General features: G+C 44.9%; 1 protein-coding gene across 2 annotated transcripts in view; it reads left to right on the top strand.

Moving 5' to 3' along the window:
* The window catches only part of ZC3H3 (zinc finger CCCH-type containing 3), a 156,259-nt gene that overhangs the window by 97,299 nt on the left and 34,250 nt on the right, over positions 1 to 24,710 (top strand). For both annotated transcript variants that reach the window (NM_001031585.3, XM_015283175.4), the window contains exons 5-8: positions 10,567 to 10,751; positions 19,711 to 19,795; positions 21,428 to 21,586; positions 23,382 to 23,451. In NM_001031585.3, coding sequence (NP_001026756.2) covers positions 10,567 to 10,751; positions 19,711 to 19,795; positions 21,428 to 21,586; positions 23,382 to 23,451 — 499 coding nt within the window. The remainder of the gene's footprint in view (positions 1 to 10,566; positions 10,752 to 19,710; positions 19,796 to 21,427; positions 21,587 to 23,381; positions 23,452 to 24,710) is intronic.

The raw sequence follows: 24,710 nt of genomic DNA, 5'->3' as shown, positions 1-24,710 counted from the left end.
TTAGAATATCCCAAAGTGAAAGGGACCCGACAAGAACCATCGATTCCAACTCCCGGCTTCACACAGCACCACCCAAAATCCAAACCCTGTGTGTGAGAGCATTGCCTGTGTGTTCCTTGAGCTCTGGCAGCTTGGTGCTATGACTGCTGCCATGGGGAGCCTGTTTCACGTGTGACCACCCAAAAAGGTGAAGAACCTTTTCCTACCACCCAACCCGACCCTTGCTACAGCTTCATGTCATTCCTTGGAGTCCTTCCCAGCACTGAGAAGGGGGTATGCTGTCAGATGAAAGTGCCTTCGAAGGACTTGAATGCATTTATAAATAAGAACAGAACTGTTCTAAGGGCAGCTTGCAGCATTACCACGAAGTGCCAAAATACACAGTTAAGGCTGTATATGACACCACCAGGAGCAGCACTGACAGCACAAATATTGCTGACGCAGGAGAAAGCCTGTTGCCATGCTGCTGTCTTGCGTAATAGTTGAAAATGAAGGGACTAGAGAGGAAATGCAGTTGTCAGGAGGCTGAACATGTCACGGGACATTAAAGGTTATTTGCTCCTTTCAATTTGTTTTTGCTGCTCAAGCCATTAACCTCTGTGGTGCTCTTTGGTGGTTATTGACCAACGAGTGATACCGTAAGTGGATCAGCCTCCGAGTGGATGTTGGTGCTACTAGCTCCTTCCTTTGCTTTTCTGCAGAAAAAGGGGAATCTTTACACCTCTTTAAATGGCAAGGGGACATTGCTACATGACTTGAAGCCTTGCGTTTTGTTGTGGTCTTGTGTTCTCCCTTACAGAGTCTCCCACCAGTCTCTGAAAACAATTTAGGGTTAATGCCAAGAATGCAGGATACTCTGAATTGGGTTCTTTGATTAGCTGAGTAGGGAATTTTTGCCCTCCTTGAGGTAATAACTGCATCTTCTCTGCATTTTGGGAGGTCTTGATGGGATTTAAGAGCTTTCCCTGGCACATGGCTCCACCCTTACTACACGGCCAAGACAGTGGAGCTGCCAAGTGTGAAGCCTTGGCTGTGATTTTCTGGGGAGCCATAGGGAAATAAAAGGGAACGTGGAGTTGAAAGGCATTCAAGGAAAAAAAAAAAGGGATTAAATTCAGCGGGGTTATGATGCATGGCCAGCAAATCCCTGGAGAAAAGGCAGCACAGGGCTTCCCTCTGCTCCTGCTTGGAGCAATTGAGGAAGGGAGTTACGAGCCAGCTCCTGGCTTGCTTGTGGATCACGTGCAGCCCAAACTGTATCTTCTTCTGCAGGCATAATTAGGCTTTTTTATGGCACTAATGCTTCAAGTTTTAATCCCCAGCTTGGAGCAGGATTTATGATGTTGGGCTCATTTCTTTTCACAGGCTGTGTGGGTGGTGAGGGAAGTCCAGCGTAGCTCTTGTTTGGAGCAAAAACATGACTTATTGAAAGTATTGGCTGAAATGTGAGGTGTTGAATAAGTTTTGCAGCCTGAGGGAGCTGCTTCTGAGTGCTTAGGGTGATTTTAGGGTTGGCATGGAGGGAGCTTGTGTTGAGTCTAGAACTGTCCCCAAATAGCTGTAGGGTGAGCTCATGGGCTCTGATGTGAACCAATAGCTTGGGTTTGAGTGTATGCCACAGGGGCCCTGCCTTGGAGAGGTGGCACCAACAGTACAGTTGATAAGCTTGAAACCTGCAGAGATTTTTCAGAACCCAAAAATAGTACTTATGGAGATGGGTCCTGCATTGTGGACGCTTGGATCTCGTCCCCTTCCTGGTTTTTCAGCTTCAGAGGAGGAAAGGAGGAGAGAAACTGGGGAAAAACAAATCAGAGAATGATGCTGGAAACAGGTGAGGACCCCCAAATAATTTATTTTTAATCCTTCTTGCATTAGTTGTTCCCAGTCCAGAGCAAAGTCTTCCTTCATTCACATCATCATTGTCCCCATGCAAAGCTGATCTCTGGGTACTGGAATGGGGATGGAAGCTTCGGGGCTTTGCCTTCCAGATCCTAAATGATCCTATGATTCACAAAGCTTTTAATTCTCAAAGCATTGGATATTGCCAATGCTGTCCCAGTCATCTTTGCAGTGAGGATCAACACAGTTGCTCCACTCTCCACTTAATTTTGAGTGAAAAACTAAAGAGAAGTCAACTCTTACAAATAAGTTCCCATCGGTTTAGCTCAAGTTTGGCTCTAAGTTTTGCAGCCCTTTGGGAAGACACCTCAAAGAGGTTGTGATAATATCTTCAGTAGGTAGGTATCTTAGGTATGAAGCCAAAAGCTTTTAATTATATGGAGAAAATATGAAACGCTGTAATACGTGGGGGAAATATCAAACAGTAATATGATTTGCAGTCAATCCTGGTGGTCTGCAGAGTTGCTGGCAATCCCATTATTTCAAACCTTCTTGTTGTGTTGCACCGTCACTGCTCATATTGATTTAATTGCTGAGGTTCATCAGGATTTAAACCCACAAGGTGGAAATCCTTGACCTAAATCACTGAGTCTTGTTTCACATCTTTATTCACTTTCTGGAGGAGTCTTTGTTATGGTGGTTGGTAACCTTTGTAATATGCTTGCAACTATTTTTCCTTCCCAAGTCAGGAGGATTTATTAGATACGTACATCTTTATTTAGGCAATTATGTGGCTTAATAGGCACTCATTGAGGTTCATAATTTTCTCAGGTTTTGAAAATGGTAAATGAGATCTGTGCTAGATTATTTTTTGCTTGAGATCAGCATTGAGATGCATTTGAATGGGAATACAGGTTTCATTCAACTGAACTCCAAGTGTTTTTAAGTGTTTGTTGGGTTTTCTGAATCATACTGGATGCCTAGGAAGAAAATCTGAGCTGTTGAGTGCACGTTTTGTAGTTATCACTGGTTACTGAAAATAGAGATTTGTTTACAAATAAATGAGATTATTGCTGGTAACCATATTTTCAAATATAATGGATTCCCTGCAGTATAAGACAAATTGAACTGAGTTATCTGAGTAGCCAAAATAAGGTTATTTTTATTAATGTTAGGTCTGAAGTAGCAGTAGGAAGTGTTTATTTGAGAACTGACATTTTTTAGTAAGAAGAAGAAAGCAATAGTGTGCAGATATGATGTGAAAATCAAACACTGAATGGAATCACTTGTTTTTCCCTATGTATTTTGGTGTGAGCAGTACTCAACCTGCAGGAGCTTGGAGCGCTGCTGGGGTTTCACGGAGCACCAATAAGATTCAAACCCAAATCTTATTTTGTTCTGTTACATGCTAAGGAACAAGGATATTGTGGGGTGTTTTTTTCCCCAGAAATTTTGTGTTTCTTACCCAAATCAGCCCTTTGCATTGCCACCTATGGGGCTGTAGCAATAGATTCCCTCCTGCTTGGCCCTGCAGCACACCCTGGCCCTGTGTCATCTACTCTTTCCTTGGGAACCAAATGCCAGCATGTAAATGTGATTTCTTACTATGTAAGGATTACTTAAAAAAAAATAAATAAGCTAAGCCTGAAGAAGATATCCAGAAGTAAAAGAAAACCATCCTTTAAGAGCCACTTGTATTGCCGTGAGCTCCAAGAAATCCTCTCGGTTTCAGCTGGCTGGAGCGCCGTTAGGATGCTCTTACCCTGCTCTCAGTTTTGTATTACATTTAAATACATCAGACAGTTTGGCATTTCAAATATAGGTGAGTCTGTGTGTGCTTGTTTGAGTTTTAATGAGTGTTGTGCATGTGTGGATAGCATGTGGGTGTTAAACCTGAGCATCTGCACACTCCAACGTGGATTGTCCTTTCTCACTTCCGAAGTTCTTGAATTGGAAATCTACACCCTCCTCCCCCCCCCCCCCCTTTTTTTTTCCTTCTTATTGGTGTTTATTTAAGAGTGAGTGCATTTCAGTAGTTTTTGCTGTGTACTGAATGAAGTTTCAGTGGATTTGTTCCATTTCAAGCAGTTTCACTGTGTTTGGAAGCAAGGAGTTTGGACCCATTTGGTCCAATTGTCACTTTGGACTTGCTGCCACATGCTTTGAAGTTGCTCTTGCAGACTTGCAAAGAAGTGGTTCAGTGGTTAGGCAAAAGAAAGGGGAAGGAAAAGGAAAATGGAAATGGAAATGGGAAGGGAAGGGAAGGGAAGGGAAGGGAAGGGAAGGGAAGGGAAGGGAAGGGAAGGGAAGGGAAGGGCAGGGAAGGGAAAAGAAGGGAAAAGAAGGGAAAAGAAGGGAAAAGAAGGGAAAAGAAGGGAAAAGAAGGGAAAAGGGGAAAAGGAAAGGGAGAAGAAGGGAAAAGAGGGGAAAAGGAAAGGGAAAAGGAAAGAGAAGGGAGAGGGAAAGGGAAGTGAAAGAGAAGGGGAAAGGGAAAGGGAAAAGAAAAATCAAGACTTGATCATAATGAGTGTTTATGAAGTTGTTGCTTGAAATCGCTGGACTTGGACAAGGTTGCTGCTACTTCTAGTTGAACTGGATGACCTTTAAAGATCCCTCTCAGCTCAAACAGTTCTGTGATTCAAGAGATGTATGGTAAGAGCCCAGATCTCCAGCTGCAGAGAGTTTTATTAGCCCAGGACTTGCACCCAGAATGTTTTTAGTACTGATGCAGAGATTTCGCCATCAAGCCTGGCTCTGGTGTTGATGTTGGATCTTCAACAACTGCTGTACTGTTTTTAAACATTTTTATAGTATCTTTCTACCCCCCCTTTTCATTAAAAAATTTTATTCCCTTGTCCACCCCAGGGTGGGGGAAAGACAACCCTCAACCTTGTGTAGTCAAGGTTATGGCGATAAATTCTGTAGCATTGTCACTTCTATTCGGAGTAAATTGGCTGGCCGCTTTCGGGCTGAAGGGAAGATAATTTGCTGTAGTATTTCAAATGGATTAGAAATGGATTTGAAGGGAAAGTTCATGCCTCCCATTACAAAGGCTAGAAAGAAGACTATCTTAAGGCTCTGTTCACACTCTGGCCTTCATTATCCACGCTTAATACCTTTCCTATTTTCCAGCGTTAATGAAATTTCCTGCCGGAGCGGGTCTTCTGGATGGACGGGAGTGCTCTTTAGATCCGAGGGCTTGTGCTGCAGAAAGGGAATTACAAGCCCCTCGTGTTGAGAGCTGGCGTATTCTTCAGGTCCTTGGCCTGGCTATTATCTCATTAATTTTATCCTCTCTTCTCAATACAGTTCATTTCCAAAGGCCGTCCTTTCCATTAGGGTAACAATTCAGCGCAGTGCCGTGACACCGCCAGGGATGAAAAGAGACGAGGGATTTTGTGAGGCTCTGTTGGTGACATCTCTTGGCCCAACAGTGGCTGTCCCCAGGATCGGTGCCACTGCCGACGGGTGAAGGTGACGCTGATGGAGTGAAGTTGTTGGGGCTACAACTTTCCATAGGGTTGGACCATTGAGTTTCTCTGTTCTTCTACATGAACTTAGGCTATGCTTAGAGTTTTCTATATAAAACATATTTTACCTTCGGTTTTGAATCGAACAGGCCTTCAGGAAGTAAACAGCAGAAGTTGCCAGAGCTCAAGTTCAGCAACTGAAATTCCCTGTGAAACATCTCCTTGAGAGCATCATCTCCAACCCTGTGCATTTGCATGGTGTGAACACGGACTGGGAACACAGGAATTTTGGGCAATGTGGTTCGGAACATGGGAATTTCAGGCAGTGTGGCTCAGAACATGGGTATTTGGGGCAGAGGATATCCCCAACTCAGGGGTTTGGGAGCTCTCCCCAACAAGTGATCATAAAACTGCTGAAGCAGTAATGCAGCCTTCTGGCACCTTTCCCTCCGTCTGTGTGTCTGTCTCCAGTAGGGGAAATAGCTGTAAAGGTTATTGGAGCAGATTACAACTCCTTTTGAGAAGTCATTGCATTTTATTTTTTGTTTTTCTTCCCCCTGCTAACTTTGACTTTTTAGAAATGAGTTTCCAGGTTGAGGAGCCCGGGTTGTCCTCGTACCAATGTTCCCGTTGCAGAATCACTCAGAGGGTGGAAGTGGAGGTGGCCACCCTTTGGGCTATGAGAACCAAAGTCTAAACTCAAACCCTAACCCTTAAACCCTAACCCCTAAACTCTAATTGTGTCCCGAATCCCTAAACCCTATGCCTAACCCTCACCCCCATGCCTAACCCCTAACCCTATGCCTAAGCCCTAAACCCTAACCCTAAAGCCTAAACCCTAACCTATGTTTTATCTTGGTGGCTTTACTTTCAAGCAACCTCAATAATCATTTTGCTACAGAAATGCAAATTGAAGGAGGTTCAAGCACACATTGATGGGTGCAGGCTGAAATCCTAGAAAAGTCTCTGCAGGGAGGTGTGGGACCCATGGTCCTTTAGTGCATAACACTGTTCCGCACCTTCTCCTTTTTATTTATTTCTTTTTCCTTTCCTTTCCTTTCCTTTCCTTTCCTTTCCTTTCCTTTCCTTTCCTTTCCTTTCCTTTCCTTTCCTTTCCTTTCCTTTCCTTTCCTTTCCTTTCCTTTCCTTTCCTTTCCTTTCCTTTCCTTTCCTTTCCTTTCCTTTCCTTTCCTTTCCTTTCCTTTCCTTTCCTTTCCTTTCCTTTCCTTTCCTTTCCTTTCCTTTCCTTTCCTTTCCTTCCCTTCCCTTCCCTTCCCTTCCCTTCCCTTCCCTTCCCTTCCCTTCCCTTCCCTTCCCTTCCCTTCCCTTCCCTTCCCTTCCCTTCCCTTCCCTTCCCTTCCCTTCCCTTCCCTTCCCTTCCCTTCCCTTCCCTTCCCTTCCCTTCCCTTCCCTTCCCTTCCCTTCCCTTCCCTTCCCTTCCCTTCCCTTCCCTTCCCTTCCCTTCCCTTCCCTTCCCTTCCCTTCCCTTCCCTTCCCTTCCCTTCCCTTCCCTTCCCTTCCCTTCCCTTCCCTTCCCTTCCCTTCCCTTCCCTTCCCTTCCCTTCCCTTCCCTTTCCTTTTTACTGGTTTATAAAAGTATAAAGTGTTTTATAAAGTGCAGCTCTCACTGCTTGGTGCTTGCTGGCAGCTACTACCTGCTCTCTCTCTGCTCACATACACAGGGTCAGATGCCAGTGGGTAATAACTCTGTGATAAATGGTGACTTTGCAACAAGGGCCACTTCAACACTTGGAGGGAGCACAAAAAAAAAAAAAAAAGGGAGAAAATAAATATCCAGAGCATTTGCGGGAACTGCGTTTTGTTGGACTAAATCCATCTTACAACCGTAGAAGGGTTGTTTTTTTCCCCCAATCTTTTTTTATTTTGGACCCCACTGACATTATTTTCACAGGAAAGCGTACTGAGCATGGGAGCATTTCTCTAAATCGGTGTTTTTCTGAGCAAGAATCTCTTTGTTTCTACCCCAGGGAAATGGTGGATTCACCATCCCTGGAGGTGTTCAAGAACTGTGGAGATGTGGCACTGAGTGACGTGGTTAGTGGGCCTGGTTGCGATGACTTGAGGTAGGACTTGGTGATCTTCTAGGTCTTTTCTGATCTTAATGGTTCTATGATACGCAAATTGATGTTTGCAGCATACACTGAAGTTGTGATGATCACGTGCAGAGAGTCACCCACCATCTTTAGTGTTTTCTAGACATTTGGTATGGAATTTCCTTCAAAAGGGCTGGGAAGGAGGCTGCATTTGGTTGGGCTCTGGTTAGTTCACAGTGGATTTCTCCAGGGAGCTTTACTGTATCTTGGGTGATGCTTTTACCCTCTTGGGCTCAAATGCAGTCCTGTCTGTGCCATTTGATGTATATCATCAGTGTGGTGTGTCTGTTTATAGCAAATGGAGCTACAATGCAAAATGCACCATCTACCAGATGTTAAATAGATCAGAGTAATGGCACAAGCATGAATCAGTCCTCATTGCGTCCCAATTCCTTTTGACATCCCCTTCCTCTAAATCCCTCCTCTCTACCTCCAAACTTTCCCTTGAACTCTGCATTTCTAGTGATTTGTGTGCAAGGTGCCCAGCTTGGGAGAATCAAAGAATCATTAAGGTTGGAAAAGACCACTAAGATCACCAAGTCCAGCCATCAACCCGCCACCACTAGTCCATTCATAGAGTCATGAAATCATTAAGGTTGGAGAAAACCTTCAAGATAATCCAACCATCAACCCATCCCGACTGTGCCCACTAAGCCATGTCCCTCAGTGCCACATCTGCCCTTTTCTTGAACACCTCCAGGGGTGGTGGCTCCACCACATGACAACTAGCATGGTTTTATCAAGGTCAGGTTCTGCTTGTCCAACCTAGTGTCCTGCAGTGGCCTAACTGCACCAATGACAAGGGAAGGGCCACTGATGTCACCTATCTGGACTTTAGATAGGCCTTTGACATGGTCCTGCATAACATCTTTCTCTCTTAATTGGAAAGATAGGAGTTTGATGGGTAGACTATTTGATGGTCAAGGACCTGGTTGTTAGGTCATATCCAGAGAGCAGTGATCAGTGACTCAGTGTCCGGATGGAGATCGGAGATGAACGATGTCCCTCAGAGGCCAATGCTGGGACCAATGCTTTTCTGCAATGACATTGACAAATGCATCCAGATGGAGTCCTTGGTACTAGAGAGACGTGGACCTCTTGAAGTGTTGGGTATAAGGAAAAAAAAAATTACAGTAAAGGTAGCGAGGCACTGGAAGAGTTTGTCCAGAGATGTTGATGACCCATCCCTAGAGACATTCAAGGTCAGGCTGGATGGGGTTCTGAGCAACCTGACCTAGCTGTGGGTGTCCCTGTTCATGGCAGGGAAGTTGGACTAGGTGACCTTTAAAGGTCCCTTCCAACTCAAACCACTGAGCATCCCATGCCTCATCATCCCATGTCATCCCATGTGGTTCCATTGGGAAGGCTGGAAGGGTTCATGTGTGTTATGTACCTCTCAGGGAAGTAGTGGAGTTTCCATCTGTGGAGTTTTTGGGTAGATGTCACATTGTGTGACGTGGTTTAGTGATATGGTGGTAATGGGCTGATGGTTGGGCTACATGATCTTAGTGGTCTTTCCACCCTTAATGATTCTGTGATTCTGTATGCTGTGCCTGCAGCAAGAGGATGACCATGGGGAGATGTGTGCAAACCGCCTTCTCAGTGGAAACCTTTCTTCAGCTCTTGGGATCTCCACCAGCTGCAACCCCCTGAGCTTTGCTAAGAGCTGAAAGGTTGCAAAGAGGCTGTTCCTTGTAAAATTTCAAGTTTTCTGCTCATCTCCTTAGTAAGGGCAGAGGTTGCCCAAAGAAACTGCACCCAGTGCAGCAGAGCACTTCTTTGTCCCCATCCCCTCTGCAAATCTGGCAGTAATTCTGTGAGGTTGGTAGCCAGTGGCAACAGCCCTATTAAATGAATAGGCTGTCACGCTAAGCACTAAGAAATGTAACTATTACATTTTACAATTCTCTCTTTCTTTGCAGCACATGTTCATTTAAAGGTAATGCTCTCCAGGGTTTGCATTCTGCTGATAGGATAGCAGGCCTTAATTTACAGATATTCTTCAGTAATGCGCGGTTTATATACGTTCTGCTAATAGCATTATGAGCATAGTTTGTACTAATACAAAATTAGAGCTCTAATTTGCATAAACAAATTACTGTTTGGATTAGTGCTAAATGGTTAAGACGACTGATATTGGAGTAGATTTGATTTGGCTGGAACAGCTCTGTTTGCATAACGGCATATGTACAGCAATGAGCCGGGTGGCGGATGGGGAGAGAGATGGCATCATGCAGGGAATCAGGTTGGGAACCGGAAGGGTTTTTTGGTGACAGATGAGCCCATCCAGGAGAGATTTGTCCCCAGGGTGTCACTTGAGAGCTTCTGAAAGCTGTCCTTTGCCTGTTGAAGCAAACAGACGTTAGGAATGACACCGATGTGTGTGACTACAGCACAGCTCCTGACCCGTCATCATCCTCACTGCAGAGCTAAGAGGGAGAATGTGTCCCCTCGGAGGGGGTAGCAAAAGGATGGGGAGCTGCAGAAGTGTCCCCAGTGCTGCAGGGGACCAGTTTGGCTCCCAGAATTTGCTCCTGGCATTATGGGATGGCAGCATCCTGAGGCAGCTCATCCCTTGCAAGGATATGGAAAAACCCTTGAAAGAGCTGCAGTTGCAGCGGGCTGCAAAAATATCCGAGTGACCACTCCTTTGGCTCTGCTTTTTGTAGCCATCATCAGGATAGGCTCTTCCAGCCCATTAGGCAGCCCAGCACAGTGGTGCTGAACGACACAATATCTGTGCACCCACCTGGATCCCTGTTTGGCTCTGCCAAGCTGCCCATTAGAAAGACACAAACCGGCAGTGCAGATGGAAGCTGTGCTTTGGGGGCAATGGGAAAGATCTGCAGAGTTTATAGACAAGCACATAGACAAGTGTTGCTGTGGGCAAACTGGGTGAAAAAAAGTGCTTATTTGTGCAAGAGGGAAGAGGTACCATTTGTAGGCTCTTCAATTACACCTGTTTTTGATGTAAGTAAATAAGATCTGATTCCCCAGTCCATTTTGTTTTCAGTCTCCAAAGGAAGAGCTTAACTGCGTGCTTCAGTACCACCTCCATCTCTGAGCGACTCCGGGTTTGCTCACAACTCCTTGTGGTATCATCCTGACTTCATGCTTACCTTGGCTTTATCCTTTCCTTACAGGTCCCCCCAAGCAAGCTCAACGCCCAAGAGTAGCAAATCCCAAGCCATACAGCAGAGGTGGAAGAGCAAAGGCTATCGCTGCATTGGAGGGGTGATGTACCAGGTGTCGGCGAACAAACTCTCCAAAACTTCCAGCACCCCTGGTCGGTGCAGAGATCTGAGCACCAAGAGCCCTGGCAGAGCAGGTGAGCAGCAAGAATTTGTCCTAGTTTGTATCAAAAATCTAACAGTGCTCCAGTTTTAGTGCTGAGGTTGGCTTGTAGCTGCTTGTTCCATGGCATGGGGTTGGGATTGGTCATCGTTAAGGACCCTCACAACCCAAACCATACTATGATTGGATGTTTCCAACTCCTCACCTCCCTTGAGTTGCTGCAACACCTGAGAACCTTTGAACAAGGTCATTGAATCTCAGAGTCAAAGAATCATTAAGGTCGGAAAAGAACTTCAAGGTTTTCAAGTCCAACTGTCAACCCATCACCACCATGCCCACTTGTAGAATCATACAATCATTAAGGCTGGAAAAGACCTCCAAGATCCCCAAGTCCAACCCCAACCCATCCCCGCCAGGCCCACTAAACCATGTCCCCACGTGCCACATCTCCAGAATTCTTGAACACTTCTGGGGATGGTGACTCCACTACTTCCCTGGGCAGCCTGTTCCAATGCCTGGACACTTTTCTGGAGAATAATTTTTTCCTAATGTTCAACCTGAGGTCCCTGAGATGTTTTTAGGGGGAAAAACTACCTTCCTAGCAGCATTGCTGACACCTTAGCACAAAGGTAATGGACGTCTCATCATTGCCAGAGGACATCCCCAAGCTCTTCTTGATTACAGTATGTTTCTGATTAACAGTAGCACTGAAGGGAAAGCAACATAAAAGAGACAAAAGCTTTAAGAAGAAACAGGTGAAGAATATTTGTTCTGAAGTTAGTGTGTACCAGGTTTAGATCCACCCTGTTACGCTGCTTGTTTTTTTTTAACCATAAGGAGGACTGCTAAGTCTTGGGCAGCTTCAAGTTGCACCTCAAGGCTACATATATTTGATATGCTCATCGAATTACATTCGATATTGACCTAACAAAGCTGGGAGGGTCACTCTGCAGATAACTATGAAGCAAGCAGTTTGATGCAGTTACTGGTTTTACATTTAGCTTCAATTAAATGTGTGTTTTAGCTCCTCTGGTACTTGACACCTCAAATGCAGATCTCAGGCAGGATCAGGTTGCTAATTGTGCCTGAAGTGTTGGTTGTTTTTTTTTCTTTTTTTCAGGTTTCTACCAGGGTTGAATGTTTTTGCTCCTTATATTTGCAATCCTTGGGAAAAGCTAAAGTAGGAAAGGCAAAGCCAGTGGTTTCATGGTGTTTTTCTTTGTTGGAATGATGGAGGCAGCAGAGATGAGCGCGTTCATGAATAATGCTACGGAGGCAATTTAATGCCCAAGTCATTTTATGTACAGTGGAAAAGAGGGAATGAAGAGAGGGAATAAATAGGACAGTGTCATTGGGAAGTGTCATTCGGAGCTGTGTGTACCCCAGTTTAGGGTTTCCTGGGTGGTTGTAAGGAGATGCAAATGATAGGTGTCCCATCTCCCTCTTTTTGCACCTTCTTACAGCCCACCCCTTTGAGATCCAGTGCTGGGAGGTGAATGGGTTATTCCTGTCACCCAGGTTCCGTTACAAACCTACAAAGGAAAGGCTTATGGGAGGGAGGAGAAGAACTTTGAGCAGGGACAAAAATCCCATCAGGAGTGTCTGAATCCCTGCACTCCTGCTGCCTTTTCATGGGACCAGGCACTTCCGAGTGTTTCTGCTGCCAGGGAACATGTTAAATTCAAAGCAATTGTAACAAGAAGTGGAAATGGCTTGAAAAAATGAAATGGCTTTTAATGGAGATTGAGACCGTTGTAGCCCATAGGAAAGAACCATCCTGAGTATGGATCTGAGATTGAGGACCATCCACAAACACTGATTCAATGCAGCAGACTTTTATTGGAGCAGCAAGAGGTGGGCAGAACCCTCAGGACATAACCATGGAAAGTGCCAGATGGAGCAGATCCAGCTTAAGGGGCCAGATTTCAGGACAGAGCAGCCAAGAACCCAGGAGTCTTCCACTGTAGCAGGCAGGGCTTTTGTTGGAGGAGTACATTGGTTGGGTTGACTGTAACGTCTCTGTTATTGGATTTTTTTCAAGGATGGTTCAGGTTATTGGAAATTTAGGTGGTAGGAGATGCTTCAATCACTCTTACTGATGCTGTTTGGAGCTCTGGTGTTTTCCTGGCAACTTTTCCCAAGCTCACGTCTTCCATATCCCATATTTATAATTCTTGTTCCAGACCTTATTTTCATTCATCCTAATGGATGAAGATTTTAAAATTCATCTAACCACTGGAAAACATCAAATCTGTGCTTAGGGAACTTAAAAAAAGGCCGATGGATTCATCCTTGTACATAAGTATCCAGTGCTGGACTGGGACCATGCAGAGAAACACAGCCCAGTGTGCAATTTTTGGGAGGGCCAAAGGGATGACGGGAGGATATTGTGCAAAACTTTTCCTCTTTTTAATCTCCAGTGTGTGTTGGGGTAGCAGAGAGATGGGAAGTGCTCATGACAGTTTAATAGCTCAGGATTTACTTAATGATGGGTTATAATTCTGCTGTTCACCTGAATTTATTGGGTTGGTATTTTGTCTCTCTGTGCCCTGACTACAATCAGAAATGCAAATATCTATTTTTCACTTTGCGGAAATATTAGGAAATGTGGCAGCAGGACAGTGTGGAAAGTGTTTGATGCATTGCAATTAGATGTGGCTTTAATTAAGCAAATGCAGTGCGCTGGTTGAGCAAACCCTTCCGTCATTTCTTACTACAATTGCTGCATTATTCGGACGCTTGAGGAATTTCCATGAAACTGGGGAAAGAAGCAAAAGGTTCTGGCAATACAGCATTTCAAAAAATAAATTTGAAAGGGGAAATAAAAATAATAATAAAAAAGAGCAGCCCAGTATGAAATTGAAAGCAGCAGGAACAAAATTAAGGTTTGACATTGTCCAGAAAGCAGCCCTGACCCCAATCGAGGCACAAGCGATGCAGGTAGAGCTATTGCAGCCCACGATGTGGGCTCATTGCAGTTTAAGCAACATCCAAAGCTGCTTCTTGCAAGGAAATCTTCCCTTTGCAACTTTGGATACCCAGAAAACCTGCAGCTCGTGCCCAAATATCCCCACCACTGCATCATGCCAAAGAGTGTCCCAAGCACCAGTAGCTTGTTCACCTCTCTGTGGCCTCAATTGTCCTGCCTTCATTCTGCAAAACGTGTTGGGATGGGATGATTGAAGAGCCGAACCTAATGCACAAAAGTGTGAGAACAGCTCAAGTTGGAATACTGCTTTACTGTGCTGATTTCGATGTTGTCTGAGTAGAGTCTCTCAGTCCTTCAAGCTCAGTCTCTTGTTTCTGAGATTACTCAGTCCCTTTATCCCTTCGGATTCAACCCCTTGGTTCTGGGATTGCTTGGTCCCTTGGGACCTTTTGAGCTCAGTCTCTCGGTTCTGGGATTCTCAATCCCTTGGTCCCTTCAAACTCAATCCCTTGGGATCGGTATTACTCAAACCCTTTATTCCTTTTAAATCAGCCTCTTGGGTTTCAGAATTCTCAGTCCCTTGTTCCCTCTTAAGCTCAGTTGGGATTTCCAATCCCTTGGGATTTCTCTGTTCCATGTCACCATTAAGATCAGTCCACTGGATTTGGGATTTGTCCCCTTGGAGCTTGATCCCTTGGTCTTGGTATTAATTAATCCCTCCATCCCTTTTGAGTTCAGTCACTTGGCTTTGGATTTGCTCAATCCCTTGGCTCCTTCAAGCTCAATCCCTCAAGTTCGGGATTGCTCAACTCCTTTTGAACTCTGTCCCTTTGTTTTGAGACCACTCAGTCCCTTGGTTCATTATGTTCAAACCCTCAAGTTTGGAGTTACTCAATTCTCAGCTTCTCTTGAGCTCAACTCCTTGATTTTAGGATTACTCAACCATTCAGTCCCTGGACCCTTTTAGCTCCTTCATCTCAGTTTTAGGATTTCTTAATCCCTTGATCCCTTTGAGCTCAACCCGTCGGGTTTGAGACCTGCTCTCCTTGAGGAGCACCACTGGATCCAGGGAGTGCAGAGCATGGGAGCTGCTCCATACTCCTTGCAAGCATCCACAGAGCTGATTGCGCAACAGCATTGAAACCAGAGCATGCTTTGTTAATTGAGCGTGCTTTGCTAATAACAAAACGCCTGTGAGTGCCTGAAGCAGGGACATGCATGTTCCTGTTCAGAGCTGGGATGCAGTCAGGCAGGAAAGCGTGAAAAGCTACTTGAAAAGCCCTTGTTTTGTTGTTACCTTCCAGAAAGTGAGGGCTTCTGCTGTCTGGTGAGTAAAATAAATTACCCCCAGCAGCTGCTAGTGCTGATCATCTGAAACAGTGGAAGCCACTTAAATGAATAATAATTAAAGAAATAAATTTCCTGAGTGCCAGCCTCAAAACTTTTTGTTCAGCAATAAAGGCAGGAGAGCCCCGCAAAATGAATGGCTGCCTCTTCCAGAAGTAGGCTGCCCATGCCGCAGAAGGCAAAGCACAGTTATAATGTGACCTAATAAAGGGGATGGCATGGTTGAAAAGAGCCTTTTTTCTTAGTGCCAAGGCCACACGTGAAGGGGGTTGAGCAGAAGAGAAGCAAGCTGCAGTGGTGCAGGTGTCCAGCAAGGCTAAATAATGCTATGCTGGGGCAAAACCCCATGGCGGTGATCCCTGAGCTGGAGCTGCATCCTACACTTGGAATGGAGCCCATTTCTCTCCTTGTGTGAGGTTTTGATTTGGGGTTGTCGTAATGGGCTTAGTGGTCCCATTGTCACAAGGGGGCTTACCTGATGCCCTAACATTATGCTCCTGAGCATAATTACTCCACTGTACTGCTTGGCCTCAGTGCACCCCCTTGTCTCCTGCTCCTTCGCTGTGCCTGGGAGCAATAAAATCCTGCCTAAATAATTAAGAAGATAATTAACCACACAACCTCCCTGCAGTGTTTGCTGGTGATTTGCATGCAAAGGGAAATCTTAGGTGGCATTCTCAGGAAGCATTAAGAAGCCCTGAATTGGTGGGGAGTTGCCTGGAGGTGTTGAAGCTGGATGGAAGACTCCCACATCCCATGGTGGGAAGCACCCAAGAATGGTTTGTATGGTTTGCCAAGGCGGTTTGCCAAGGGAGATGTCTGCCAGCCTTTCCTGGAGGAAAGGGACCAGATACCATGGGAAGGAACCCATCTCATCCTACAATCCATGAGGTAAACCATTTGGATTAAAGTGTGGGTGCTATCATAGGGATACAGCCTCCAACCTCTTCAACGGGGAGCCCCATTAACACGATCGCCTTGCTCCATTTTGTTCCAAAAGCAAAGCTCAGAGTGGGATGTATGCTTTGAGGGGCCTCCGGAGCCAGGCTATTGTGCTGTGGATTCGTACAGAGTTGGGAAAAAATAAAAAAATTAAAAAAGAAAGAGTTAGGCAATAGCCCCCGCCATTAATCATAGCTGTAATCATGCATTTAATGAACATGACAGCTCCGTTCCCTCTGGAGCGACGCGCCGAGGCTCACGGCTGGGTGAGGTACAACAATCACTTCTCAGCGCTCCGAGAGCCAGCGTCGGCTTGGGATGATGCATGAAGAGAAACAGCCCCGTTTGCACGGGCTGTGGGTTTCCTTACAGATGATGCGCTTCGACCTGACTCAATCGTTAAGGAAAAAAAATAAAAAAAAAAGAGGAAGAGAGAGAAAAACACCTGTCCCTTATGCAGGATATAAAATATCAAGCCTGACGCCGGCATGCTGTGTGTAATCAGTTAAAAAGCCCTTAATGTGCAGTTCTTTGATGCTCACCCAGCAGCTTCTTTTTTGTATTTCTTTTTTTTTTTTCTCTCCCTGTGCACACTTATTTAAGTATCTGCAGCAATGGAAATTCGGCATTTAGCGTAGGGATGTATGCTTTGCTGTCCTGCTCCAGCAGCGCTTTGTCCCAGTACCGGTGCTCTCCCAGCGTGCTTAATCACTCTCTTGCAAAATTCAGTTGGGTTGCATTTGGAGGAAGGGCCAAGCGTGGCTCTCCAGGGTCAGAGTCAAGCTTAGGGGCACTCAGCTTTTTGTTTCATAGAATCACGGAGTCATTAAGGTTGGAAAAGATCTCCAAGATCATCTTGTCCAACCATCAACCCATCCCCAGCAAGCCCAGTAAACCATGTCTCTCATGTTTCACTGAGTCTCAAGCCCAATGGGCTTGCACACGAGCACATTTCAGCTCCTATTTTTAAATTTCACCCTTTTCCATTCCTCAGTATCGTTTCTCAACCCCATAGGGCATAGGTGCCTGTAGAGAGCTCAACTCTTCACCTTGCATCTGTTTTATTCTGACTTTCATCACTCATTGCTTCGAGGTTTGCAGAGAATCACTTGTATTTTAGAGTGATAAGGCATTGGGATAGGCTACCAATGAGGTGATGGAGTCACCATCCCTGGAGATGTTTAAGAGCTGTGGAGACGTGGCACTTGGAGACATGGTTTAGTGGGCATGGTGGGATGGGTCGGGGTTGGACTTGGTGATCTTAGAGGCCTTTCCCAGCCTTAATGATTCTGTTATTCTGTTATTCCGTTTAACCTTTTGTTTTTTTTGGTTTTTTTTTTGCATGATGGAAAAGCTTCTAAAACCAACGTTGTGCTGCAGCTCCATAAATCCCAATAGACAGAAGAGAGAAACGAGGGTTTGCCTCTTTCCAGGCTGCTGCATGTTAAAAACCACATAATTACAGAGCTTCTGAACCACGCGGCCGATGGGCTGTCTCCTCCTGGGTAAATATTTAGGCAGTTCTCTATTAGTTGGACGAATATTTCCACTTGGAGTAATTAGAGAGTAAAGAGGAAGTGTTGCTTTGCCAGCTGCCAGGCTGCTGGATGTGGTCGACGGGTTCTTCCGTGCTGCATTTTGCAATGAATGGGAGTGATTCTCGTGCACTGAAACTGCTTGGAGGCTGCGAATTAATTCCCAGTAGGAATCTGTAAAGGGTGATATGCATCCAGTGTGGCACACATTCCATCCTCCCAACAGTTTCAAATGGTTTTAGGTTGTGTATAATAACATTTCTTCTTGCCAGAAGATGAAAGCTGTGAAAAAAATCCAACCAACCATTCAGCCATGTCTGTAGTATGGGTATATAATATATCCATTTAAAACCAGCTGAAGGAGACTGTTGCACCCTTTATTTATTTATCTATTTATTTATTTAGCAGTTCCTCTTCTCTGGCAAAGGATGTGGTTGTCAGGCTGCTTTAACTAAAAGGATGGCACATGAGCACAGAAAGATGCTCGTACCCCAGAGTCTGCTTTTATGCCCAGGTATTAAATATTTAGAGAGATTGTCTGCTGCCCTGGGGAGCCCACTCTTGGGATAGTTTGTCCTGCTGAGCTTGCTTTCAAGAGCTTTAAAAATAATTGCAGAGGACTGAGGGATGCTCTAACTTTACCCTAATGACGGGCTTTAATTTGGATCTCTCCCTGCATTGTTTGGGAGGTCAGCTTTGCTTGAGCATGATGGCCTCATCATCTTTCCCTTGGGGAAGCAGAACCTGAGCCAAAAAAAAACAAACATCCCCCAAAACAGTTCTTGTGCCTGACCCATCTGGTGACCTTCTACAATGGAGTGGTGGCATCAGTGAACAAAGGGAAGGGAACTGCTGTCATCTACCTGAACTTGTGCAAGGCCTTCAACGTGATCGCACGCCACATCCTTACCTCTAAATTGAAGAGGTATGGTTTTGAAGGGTAAACTGTTTGGTGGATAAGGAGTTGATTGGATAGTTGCAGCCAGAGAGTTGTTGTCAGTGGCTCTGTGTCCAGGAGGAGGCTGGTCATGAGTGGTTTTCCCTAGGGGTCCATCTTGGCACCAGTGCTCTTCAACATCTGTATCAAAGACATAGTGCACTCTCAGCAAGTTCACTGATGACACCAAGTTGAGTGGTGCAGTTGACACAATAGAAGGGAGGGATACCATTCAGAGGGATCGGGACAGGCTCAAAAACTGGGCACATGAGAATCTAATGAGGGTTAGCAAGGCCAAGTGCAAAGTGTTGCCCTTGGGTTGAGGCAATCCCAGATATGTGTGTACAAACTGGGAGAGGAACTCATTGAGAGCAGAGCTGCAGAGAAAAACTTGGGGGTCCTGATAGACAAAAAGCTAGACATGAGCCAGCACTGGAACAGACTGCCCAGAAAAAGTGTGGATGTCCCATCCCTGGAGGCGTTCAAGGCCAGGCTCGATGGGGCCCTGGCAGCCTGATCTGGCGGGTGGCAACCCTGCTTGGAACTGGATGGTCTTTAAGGTCCCTTCCAACCCAACCATTCTATGATTCTGTGATCTTTAAGATCCCTTTCAACCCAACCATTCTGTGGTTCTATGAAATGCCCCTATAATGTTCAGTGAGCTCGAACCAAGCTTGAACACACCTTGCAATATCTGCTGTGCCCAAAGACTTTTGCTCTCATCCTGCAAGCTCTCAATGCCTCCGATCGCCATGCACGGGCCACCAGCATCACGCTTGCTCTTTGCATTTGCAAAAGGAACAGATGGGGTTTTGCAGCCATTGGCAGCCAGAGTGACAGCTCGAGCACCGGGACCGCATGCTGCTGCACTATCAAATTCCACTCACTCACTCCCCAGCACACCCAGGCTGGCAGGTGAGTGACTGAAGCACGCTGCTACCACCTGGAAATGCTTTTATTTTCAATTCAGTCTTTCGTACGGCACTCAAGGACAATTTAATTGCATGCATGCACAGACTGAAGTCAGCCACTGGGTTTCCCTGGGCTGCTACAACCTCAAATTTTGTTCTGCAGCCAATGGATATGTGTGAATTTCCCAAGAGCAGTTTCCCAGCACCGAGGAAAGGATCCCTGCAGCATTCAGAGACCTTTTTTTTGCAGGGCTTAAACTCGTTGCAAAGCTTGCAAAAAGCATACTCATCCAAGCAATAACATACCAAGGACCACATGAATCCCTGCAAAATGTTGTGATTCTGAGCAAATGATCATGAATGTGTCTGTGTTTCTTCATGTTTTCCAACAGTACGATTGAGCTGCACGCCCAGCAGTCCTGGCTTCTCTCCATTTGGCTGCCTGAACCGATCAGCCACGAGCCGATACATTGCAAGGTCTGTACCCACAGTGTGATTTGTGCTCAGGATGGTGTCTGAAGCATGTGATGGGGCTGTTTCATTGGCTCTTAGTTTGGTGAAGCTCTGTTCACCCCCATTCTCAGTTGTGAACTTAGCAGAAGGACGCTGGCTGCTGCTCTGAAAGTTTCTCTTGAGAGGGTTTGAAAGGTCAGTAATGGATATCAGCACATTTAAGAATTCAAATCCTTCTCTAGCCCTCTCTGAAAGTCCCTTTTTACAACAACTCTATTGTTCTCGAGGGCAGCAGTGTCACTGCCATCTGTAGAGCAGCAGTTTGTATTTTTTTCCCCCACGAGTCAATAAATTACATCCCAATACAACCCAGCAAACTTGCAGGTTTTCCTTCTCTGCTGAGCACCCAACCAGTGCTGCTGCTCCTGCAAACTCAGAACCAAGCATGTGGCAACTGAGAAGCACCACGAGTGGGAAAATGACGGCACATTACCACTGCTTAACACCCTGCTGCCTTTCTTATTGCCTTCCTCCTATGCTACAGATGTGCCACGTATCATCGCATCCTTAAGTATGAGCATTTGCAGACAAGTTCCTCTTAATTGTAGTAGACTAAAATTTATTCCCAAAGTGTCTTGGTTCCAGATGTCTGTAGGCAGACTTGGTGCCAGATTTTAGCTATGTTTTATTATAGCCCATCTCTAATACCACCTAATTTAAAACCTGCCATCAGTTAGTTGGTGGTAGGGTCCATCCTGCAAGTAATTTCAGTGTGCATAATGTGCTGGCTAAATATCTCACAAAGGGTGTTGACTGTGGGAGAGCCCTTTCTCCGTATAGTAATTTTGGCAAAGAAATGCTTCTTCTCTTCCTCCTGGTCCCATACAGTCCTATATTTGGTGGGTAATCACTTCTTCAACTGCAAGCTCGTGGAAAATGTGTGCTAAGCATCTTCTGATATCCTTAAGTAAATTCTAGTGATACCAGGCACTTAATTTTTTCTGGTATTTGGTGTTACCTCACAGCCAGCATAGAAGAGGACTTTTTCTGCCTCACTGTGTTCCTGTAAGCTTCAGGGAGCTCTTTCCGTACTCACAGTGTCATTGGAGATGGTCCTGGTCACGGAGGAATCTGTGAAGGCCTCTTTACGGGTGGGCTCTTGCACCAAAAGGTCTCTTGTGCCATATCCCAGAGAAGGTATTCTCTGTACCATGCCATTAAATAGTCCCAAAGGACAAAACCCCTACTTGTCTTCTCCTGAGTGAGCAAATCAGTTCCTGGCCTCTGCTTAGATGTCCTATGGTCCAGGCCCATCTTGGTGGCCTTTTACTGGACTCACTGTTTGTGTTGGACTGAGAATCCCAGATTGGACCTTATATGCTACTGAGGTGTTGCAGGCACCATAATAATTCTAGTAGAAGGGATAGATCCCCTTCCTCATCCTCCCGGCTATGTTCACAGCCCAGCATGTGGTTGGCCCACACCAGAAAGACCTAGAAGCCTATGGCCCGGTAGAGATTTTCTGAATATTTAATTCTCTCTTCAAAATGCCACTTGGTCTTTTCTGTGATTATGGGTACTGTTGAACCATTTTCTGCGTGTCATTGTGTGATGTCGTTGTACTGAAGTTGGAAATGTCCATCTTGCTCTGTTTAGCCGTGCTGTTCAGCGGAGTTTGGCCATCATCCGTCAAGCCAAGCAGAAGAAAGAGAAGAAAAAGGAATACTGCATGTACTACAACCGCTTCGGCAAGTGCAATCGTGGGGAGAACTGCCCCTACATCCATGACCCAGAGAAGGTGGCTGTGTGCACCAGGTATGGATGGACGCAGTAACCGTATGCTGTGACCCATCATTGGGCCATCAGTTGGCTTTGGTACTTGTGTGTGTGACATTCTGCAGGGAAACTCCCAGTTAAAGAGATAGAAAAACATGAGAACTGCTGCATGAAAAATGCTTCCTCAACTGGCTGCTTCCCTACTAGGTTAGGCACCTCCTTGTCCATAGGTCATGAGAAGGAAAGGTTAATAGTTCCCTAATCACCTTCTAGGCATCGTTTGTAACTCTATGTAATCTTCCTTTTCTATCCAGACTTGCCAGGCAGGAGAATCCTGATCTATTTAATCTCTTCTGGTAATTTCTTTTTCTGAATTTACATGACATTTCATACCTACTCATGATAAGTAAGCATCACACGACCAGAATACATGCTTTAGTTGTTTGTGTGACTTAGGGGAACTGTTTTACTACTTACTTCATGTCTTGGAAGTGGATACCATCATTAATACACTTACATCTCTTATGATACTTATGACACCTAAAAAGATAAAAAATTGAAGTAATATATACTGTTTTTATCTTAAGAATTTGTAATAAAATCCAGTCAATGTTTGTTAAACATAATTAGTATAATAATTCTTAGCATCAGTTACCACTGTCAATTTGGGAATGCCACCACAGTTTGCAAGGTATAATTTGAAACTAAAATATTCAGTCAGCCTCCAAAAAGACCATTCCGTCCACACCATGCAACAAGTTTGAATCCCTCAGCCTGTGATGCCACGCAGCTAAGAGGCCTAGTAATTTATTATGGGAGAACTGATTAATGTTGCCAGTTCATTATACCTGCCCAACAGTTGATTAAACTATATTATTAGTCGTGTAAAAAGCGTGGAAAAGCCAACTCTGCTGATGAACTCTTTGAGTAATTTCTTCTTAAAATTGCTGCTGCACGAGAAATCATTTGTGGGTTGCACAGAGCTCGATGGGAGACCATATAGGAGGGAAAGGCGATTTTTCCTTCTTTTTTTTTTTTGAGCTGATTTCACTTGCTTGCACTCAGTTTCTCATAATACAATCCTATTCTGTATTTTTTTTTTCTCAAGATCTTTTATTTTTCTCAGTCTGTGTTTGTTTTAGGTTGTCCTTTATTGAGAAGCTATGCTGTAGTTGTAACGATCTGCAAATCCAGCTGCCATCAATCAAACGTTTTTTACATCTTCATGTTCCCATTTATATCTTGTTCATACCAATCTGATAGTGATAGGACAATGGAGAATGGTTTTAAACTAAAGGAAGGGAGATCTAGATTAGATATTAGGAAGAAATTCTTAGAGAATGGTTAGACCTTGGCATAGGCTGCCCTGAGAAGCTGTGGTTTCCCCATCCCTGGAGATACTCAAGGCTAGGTTGAATGGGTTTGGGGCAACCTGATCTTGTGAGTGGCAGCCAGCCCACGGCAGGGGTTGGGACTGGATAGGCTATAAGATCCCTTCCAACCCAACCATTATATGCCTCTGTGATCTTTGAGTTCCCTTCCAGCCCAACAATTCTGTGACTATAATCTGTAAGATCCATTCCAACCCAAATCATTCTATGATTCTATGATCTGTAAGAATCCTTCCAACCCAAACCATTCTGTGGTTCTATGAAAGACCTTTCGAACCCAAGCCATTCTGTGATTCAATGGTTCTATGACTTAAGGCATGTTATAGGCTTTAATGGTGAACTTTACAACAGTTGTATGTATCAGACAAGAGACTCAGTGTTGAAAAATGGCTTTTTTTTTACCTATTCTCACACCCACCCCTCTCGTTCTGGTCTCTTGGCAGGTTTCTCCGTGGCACGTGCAAGAAGACAGATGGGAAGTGTCCATTCTCCCACAAAGTTTCCAAGGACAAGGTCTGTATGGCTTCCTAACAAGTTTTCTATAGCTTTATTAACAAGCTGACCTACAGAGGTGTTTATGATGGCTGCAGGGAAGCCTGTGTTACAGAGTGCTTCAAATAGAGTTCATTTGTACTTTGCTTGCCAAGCTGTTCAGGCTCGTTACAGGGTCAGGGCTTATAATGGGTGCAGAGTGTGCTGCTTAAACCAGCGTGGTGAATCAGTAGATTAGAGTGTTAAGCAGTGGATTGGAAACCAGAGCACCTGGGGCTACTGGAAGTATTGGTGAAATGTGTTGGGTTAAGGAGCACTTAAACTCCAGTGATCACAGAGAAAGTGCATGGGAGCAGTGTTTACAGCATCTAATCCTTAGTTACCTGTGCAGGATCACCCTTATTCCAAATCACACCACACTAGGGGTAGACAAGGATGATGTTGCAGCATCCAGGAGCCTTTGGGCGTACATTCACCTCTCTGTAAAAGCTAGGCAGTGAAACTGTTGGGCAGAATGGCTTTTAATTTCATTATTGTTTTCATCTTGCTTGGAATATTTGTGAATTTGCCCTTGCAGCACCTTCTTCACTCTCTTCTATTTGAGCATCACTGGAAAAGGAGGGTGCATCACCACCTTTGGACATACAATTTTCTTGTCTCCTTTTCCTCCCTCATAGTTTTCCTGTCTCCTTTTCCTCCCCTCTCTGCATACAGCACGTTCGTTGTCACCAAGGAGCTCATAAGTTATGCTGGTGGTGAGCGGAGTTGCTCCGAGCGAGACACAAAACACCATATGTTTTTTACATGTCTGTTTCTTCAGAGTCACTTAATCATGAGTATATAAAATAGAGAAGATAGACTGGGGACAGCTGTACTCCATGACTCATGGCATGACAAGGAGCAATGGGGATGAGGACTGATAGAAGGAAGGAGGACTGTTTGAAGTTGTTTTTTTTCCTTATAATGTGAAGACAGTCTTCAGAAATAAAGAAACGAGAAAGAAGAAATGTTTGCAAAGGGTCTTGCTGTTTGTAAGGCTGTTGACATATCCAGAATCTCTATAATTGATAGAAATTTGGGGGGGACATTGGGATAAGATGATTTTAAAAGGTGCTGCTAATTTCTTTACATTGAAATAATTAATGTACAAGCACTGCTGGCAGCGCTCAGTGCTTCTGAGCTGATACTGCATGGGATTATCATCTTCCATCCATACCAGTGAGTTAAGTGGTCCTGCATATTTCAGCAGGTTTTGGAGCCTGATGTTGATCCCATACTGA

This window comes from Gallus gallus, chromosome 2, assembly GCF_016699485.2.
Source record: "Gallus gallus isolate bGalGal1 chromosome 2, bGalGal1.mat.broiler.GRCg7b, whole genome shotgun sequence".
NCBI lineage: Eukaryota > Metazoa > Chordata > Aves > Galliformes > Phasianidae > Gallus > Gallus gallus.
Note: the sequence above shows the minus strand (reverse complement) of the source record. Positions and strands in the feature narration are given on the sequence as shown.